Here is a 5,668-nt window from a genome sequence, read left to right as displayed (position 1 = left end):
AAAAATATTTTGAATAATCATATATAGTATAGAATACAATAATTAATAAATATGTTTGAAACTTGATATTCGATTAACAAAACCTATATCATTTGCATAATTATATCATAATTGAAATTAATTATTCAAAACTGTATATCAGTTTTGTTATCATATTTTAAACATAGTTATTGCATTCCATTTGGTATGAGTGAATGAGACTATTCAAAAATTTTTTTGAGTTTGCCCATAAATTCTTGCGGAATTGGGAAAAATAAAAGAAAAGAGGTTGGAGGTCTATAACGAAATCGCATGAAGTCAGGGGTCCAAATATAACAAAAAATGGATACGCCATTTGGCCCCCTCTATATGCAATGCATTGCTAGCTATCATGCAGAGATAGAGAGATAGAGAGAGAGCAGAGCAGAAACGGAGCGCAGCCGGTTGCGTCATGATCGATGCATTCCTCCACGAAAATAGGAATCCAAGCATATGCATCGGAGAAGATCTTTCCTGCTTACTCTCTCTCTCGTAGCTAATTTCCTCGATTGCTCGCACGTATGCCATAAACCCTTTATACACAAACCCTCTGTTTTGAGTTGCATTTCTATAAAATCTGGAGGTCATTTGGTGATTCATTGATTACTCAACTCACAAGAAGTTTGAAAGGCGTCTCCTTTACTACCTACCGTGCTGGTATTCCCTTGATCATATAATTAGGGTATTTCCATTTACAGCTCTCTTCATTAAGCATATTTAGTCTGGCTTCGAGAGTATTTATTACCAGGTTAATGTCTTATTGAGTTGTGTATTTTCGGATTACACTTCCCAAATGCTATTCATTTCTGTTCTTTTATATCATTATGAATCTAATCTATTCTCTGTTATATGATATGTAGCATCTAGGGTAGAATTAATGTGTGTATAATACATATCAACGATCTATTCTTCGGATCTGAAATATATTGATGATCCCCTTTTTTCCACTAGCATGATCGTAACACTTGAATTCTATGCATTAGCTAAATGCTTTGTTTTATGATGATACTGCTTCTGACGGAGGGAATTTGATTCATTCTGAAACCTAATGTCATTGTTTAGCATTATCTCATGGGCTAAAGATGTCCTTACAAGTAAGTATTTATGAAAGTGTAATTGTTGACTCTGGAGACTGTATGTGGGCCCAGATGGGTGTCCAGAGCCCCATGCCTTGAAACTCAAATTGAAGTAAAGTTGGTGACATGTAGATACCTTTTTCCATAAATGGAACAAATTTACATCCCACAAAGCAAAATAGTGCTCCTTCTTTAATATGAAAGGAGTGTATAATTCTTATTTTGTGGTTATTTTTCTTATCTGTTAGTGTGAATGTCATCCTATGAAACACAGACCTAATTTCATATTTTACAAACTGATTAGAATTACTTGTGAAACTGAAGTTTTTACATGGCATCTCCTCAAAGATCTTCAAAGACATCTGAACCAAGGGCTCCAAATCCAAATGATCCAAAAATTTCTAAGGCCTTTAGTGCCATGGAGTGCTTAGGCATTTCCCGTGAAGTTGTCAAACCAGTCCTCAAGAATCTTCTTAAATTGTATGGCGGAAGCTGGGAGCTAATAGAAGAAGATAACTATCGAACCCTTGCAGATGCCATATTTGAATCCTTTGATGACAAGGTAATATATATATATATATATATATATATATATATATATATATATATATATATATATATATATATATCTTCTATTATTCTATTATCTTCAGTCCCTACGTCAGTGTACTTTTTTTTTTCTGTCTGAATGTTATTAACAGAAGAAGAGTAAGGCTGTAATGGTGGTGGAATCTGAAGACCAGGCTTCATCTGCAAGGGAGAATGGAAACAAGGTAAAGGAATCCAATTCCGATTCCAATCGAAAAGCACATAATTCCAATGTGGAAGGCTCCTCTGTTGATACAAGATTAGGTGCTCAAAGAGTATCATCTTCATCAGGAATACAAAGAAAGAGACATCAAAACAACGAGTCAGGTGATCATAGTGCTACTGATAAAAGGTTAATCCACAAGATCAACGACATAACAAGAGGCACAGAGAGATTGAAAATATCATTGATAGATGAAATTGGTATAGACCTTCCAAAATTTGGGTACATACCAGAAAATACTTCTTATCAAGATGCATATGTGCCTTTCACATTAGCTCGAATTGCAGATGAAAACTGCTGTTTGAAATGTAATGGTGATTGTCTTTCTTCACGGGTCCCATGTGCTTGTTCTCGTGAAACAGGGGGAGAGTTTGCCTATACTTCACAAGGTTTGTTAAAAGATGAGTTTTTAGGGGCTTGCATTTCCATGTATCATGAACCACTTAATCATCATCATTTTTATTGCCAAGATTGCCCCTTGGAGAGGGCCAAGAATGTGCAAAATCCTGAACCTTGTAAGGGTCACCTAGTGAGGAAGTTTATAAAAGAATGTTGGAGAAAATGTGGTTGCAGTATGGAATGTGGAAACCGTGTTGTCCAAAGAGGTATTACTTGCAAGTTGCAGGTATGTGAATCTGTTATACCATTTCTAATTGCTTCTTATTTATATATAGGAGTTATATCATGATTTAGCAACCTACTATTTATGTTATTATTAAAAAGTATTTCTATGTTGTTTACATAATATAAATTAAAAAGAATAATTGGTTGCTAAACCATGTCATAAACTCTTATTTATATTGGATGTTGTACTTTTCCTCTTAACTTTGTTGTACGATAAACATGTACTTATTATATTGGAAGTTAATATTATACCTATGAATATAAACTACATATCAGGTGTTTGCAATGGAGGATAAAGGATGGGGTCTTCGCACACTTGAAAACTTGCCAAAAGGTTCATTTGTATGTGAATATGTTGGAGAAATATTAACAAATATGGAGTTATATGAACGAAACAAGAAAACTAGGATTAATGAGAGGCATACATATCCAGTATCCCTTGATTCAGATTGGGGTTCTGAACAAATACTAAAGGATGAAGAAGCTCTCTGTTTGGATGCAACCAATTATGGAAATGTTGCAAGGTTTATTAATCACAGGTAATTAACTTACATGTGTATTTATTTATCTCCATAAAGTCATGCTCTTTTACTGGAATCTTTATAGCTCCTCTGTTTTCTTTTTTATATAAATCTAGATGCTTTGATTCAAATCTGATCGAGATCCCTGTTGAAGTGGAAACACCTGATCATCACTACTATCATGTATGTAATATGTATCAACTTTCTGCATTTAGTGTTTGTAACAGTAAGTATATTTAGACATCTGACTTGGGTTTTGTTTTATACAGATTGCTTTTTTCACTAAAAGAAATGTTAATGCATATGAAGAGCTGACATGGGTATGCACTCTTCACATCATATAAGCTTAGTTGTTATACATGTATCTATATATGAAGGTTTAGTTAAAAGAGAAGTGAAGCATTTGAAATGATTCCAGGATTATCAGATTGACTTTGAGGATGATGGACATCCAATAAAGGCATTTAAATGTCAGTGTGGCAGCTCATACTGCCGTGATGTGAGAAGAGAAGGTTGGTGAATAATGCAAATGCAATGCTGTATGCTATATGTATATAGTTTATTATTATAAATTTTTAATTTTGGTGGAAAAAAAATCAACTATGGTTATGTTGTGCAGCAGTAGGGACCAAAGTGAAAGAGTTGGGGGTAAAGAGGCGTAAATCTGGCACTAGCAGAGTGAATTAACTCTAACAATGGTGGGATTTTAGCTTTGTTGTTGCTGTCTGGCATATCATCGATACAGGAGTTTGGCAGCAGTTATAATTTTTAGTCGGTTGCATATATTTTTTGACATTGCTCAATCGACTTTTGGTAAAATGATGTTTCAATTGTTTTTTTGAGTATTGTCCTTTTTTTTCTCCTTAATTTTTATGCAACGATGGTGATATAGTATTGGGGTTCAGACATGGTGAAGCTGTTATTGCCAGGGATGGACGTGTCAAAAGATTAATATTTGAAGTTAGGATCTTTGGATTATCTTAAAGAAGACTTCATAATTTGCTTAAATGATACAGGCTGCCAACATGTTTGATGTTTCATTACATTTCTTCTTTCATTTCTTCCCCTGTTTTTTTTTTCCAACCCTACTCCATTTTCACCTCCAATTTTGGAGATATGAATAGTATTCCCCCATATACGGGGGAATACTATTCATATCTCCAAAAATAGAGGTGAAGTTTGGTTGTCGATTTTAATCCCTCTCATTTTTATTTTATACATGTCTAGTTTATTTTATCTACTAATTATAATTTAAATGCAATATTTAATATTTATAATTTTATGTTATATACTCATTTATATTAATTAATCATAAATATAGGGTTTAATTAGTAAAAGGGTGTATTTGACAATATATATAAGTTATAAAAATGGAATATTCTAAGAATATATTTTTAGGATAAAAAATAAGTTAGAAAATGGAGTAGGGTTGGAGATAAAACATTTTTTACTCCATTTATAGGGGGAAAAAATGAAGATGAGTTGGAGATGGTCTAAGATGATGAGATTTGATGCATTGGTGCTGAATAGTGAAATAGTGAATAGTGATTTGAGGGAAGTGAAGGTCATTCCTTCGTAACTAACCCATTTTGTTTTTATTTTTCATCACTCAACTCCTTATGTGTAAGTCATAATGTCATATCTTTGATTTGTTTAATATGCCATGGCTCATCTTAATCAACGAGTTCAAATTGTTTGGTTGTCTTTGTTTTTCTTGGCTTGAAAAATAATATTAGCAAGTGGAATTACTTAATTAGATCATATCATCAATTGTGTGGTCTCATCCCCTAGGACTTTCAAGCATCTATATACCTATATATATATTAACCAATGTCAATAATATTGTATATGATATAATCTTACTAGGTAAATTGGATGATTTTCGAACCTTATTTTGTTCGGGCCTTGTGTAATGGAACACTTTGAACACCCTTAAGGTTGATCCTGATAAAAATCTATCATGAGTAATACATATGACACCCTCAACGGAAAGTCATAGAAAAAGGAAGTTCAAACGGTTTTATAAGATTTTATTCTGAATATAAATATATGAGCATCATCACTATTATATCATATTCGTAGATAATTTTATTTAAAGTTCTTTTTTAATTTAATAAATTTTCATAAGTTTTTTTTCTTATAGTAATTAGACATGTATCTTATATATTAGATATGTTTTTATCAAATATCAATATTTTGTTATTCGCTTTTAAAATATTTGAGGTGTCATTTTAACCGACTTAAAAGTACTTTTTAAATATATTTTTCTATACAAAGAATGATTTTTATTATATGTATTTAATACATTAGATCATTAGTAAAAAATTATAAAAAAATATATAAAAATAATTAAGAAGGATATAATGATAATACTATAAGAGGTAATATTATATGTAATGTAATAATAAATATAGATGGTTGAAAAATATTAGGTGGTAAGTTAATATTAACATAAAATGTAACATCCCAAAAATTAAGGTAAAATTTTTTATTTTTGAAACTAATCCAAAACCTTAAGTGTTTACAAAACATAGTTTCCAAAAGTCATAAACATGAATCAGAGTATCCCAAAATCAAAATCTCATAAAATCCACGATGATGTGCACGATTATCCTCTA

The 5,668-nt window shown here is 31.8% G+C and overlaps 1 protein-coding gene across 2 annotated transcripts; it reads left to right on the top strand.

Annotated features, from left to right (window-relative positions):
- The first annotated feature begins 387 nt into the window (after nt 1-387).
- On the top strand, nt 388-4,090 carry SUVR4 (SET-domain containing protein lysine methyltransferase family protein). Of its 2 annotated transcripts, none has more exons than XM_079025925.1 (8): nt 388-675; nt 1,419-1,656; nt 1,796-2,530; nt 2,806-3,068; nt 3,167-3,233; nt 3,320-3,370; nt 3,469-3,562; nt 3,673-4,090. In XM_079025925.1, the coding sequence occupies exons 2-8, from the start codon at nt 1,426-1,428 to the stop codon at nt 3,735-3,737; spliced, it is 1,506 nt and encodes a 501-aa protein (XP_078882051.1). In that variant the 5' UTR covers nt 388-675; nt 1,419-1,425; the 3' UTR covers nt 3,738-4,090. The 2 variants fall into 2 exon arrangements, with proteins under 2 accessions (XP_078882051.1, XP_078882050.1); XM_079025924.1 differs by having other exon boundaries at nt 3,670-4,090.
- The last annotated feature ends 1,578 nt before the right edge of the window (nt 4,091-5,668 follow it).

Source organism: Lactuca serriola, chromosome 2 (genome assembly GCF_051521515.1).
Source record: "Lactuca serriola cultivar US96UC23 chromosome 2, Lser_US96UC23_V15, whole genome shotgun sequence".
Lineage (NCBI taxonomy): Eukaryota > Viridiplantae > Streptophyta > Magnoliopsida > Asterales > Asteraceae > Lactuca > Lactuca serriola.
This window is presented reverse-complemented; position numbering and strand designations above follow the sequence as displayed.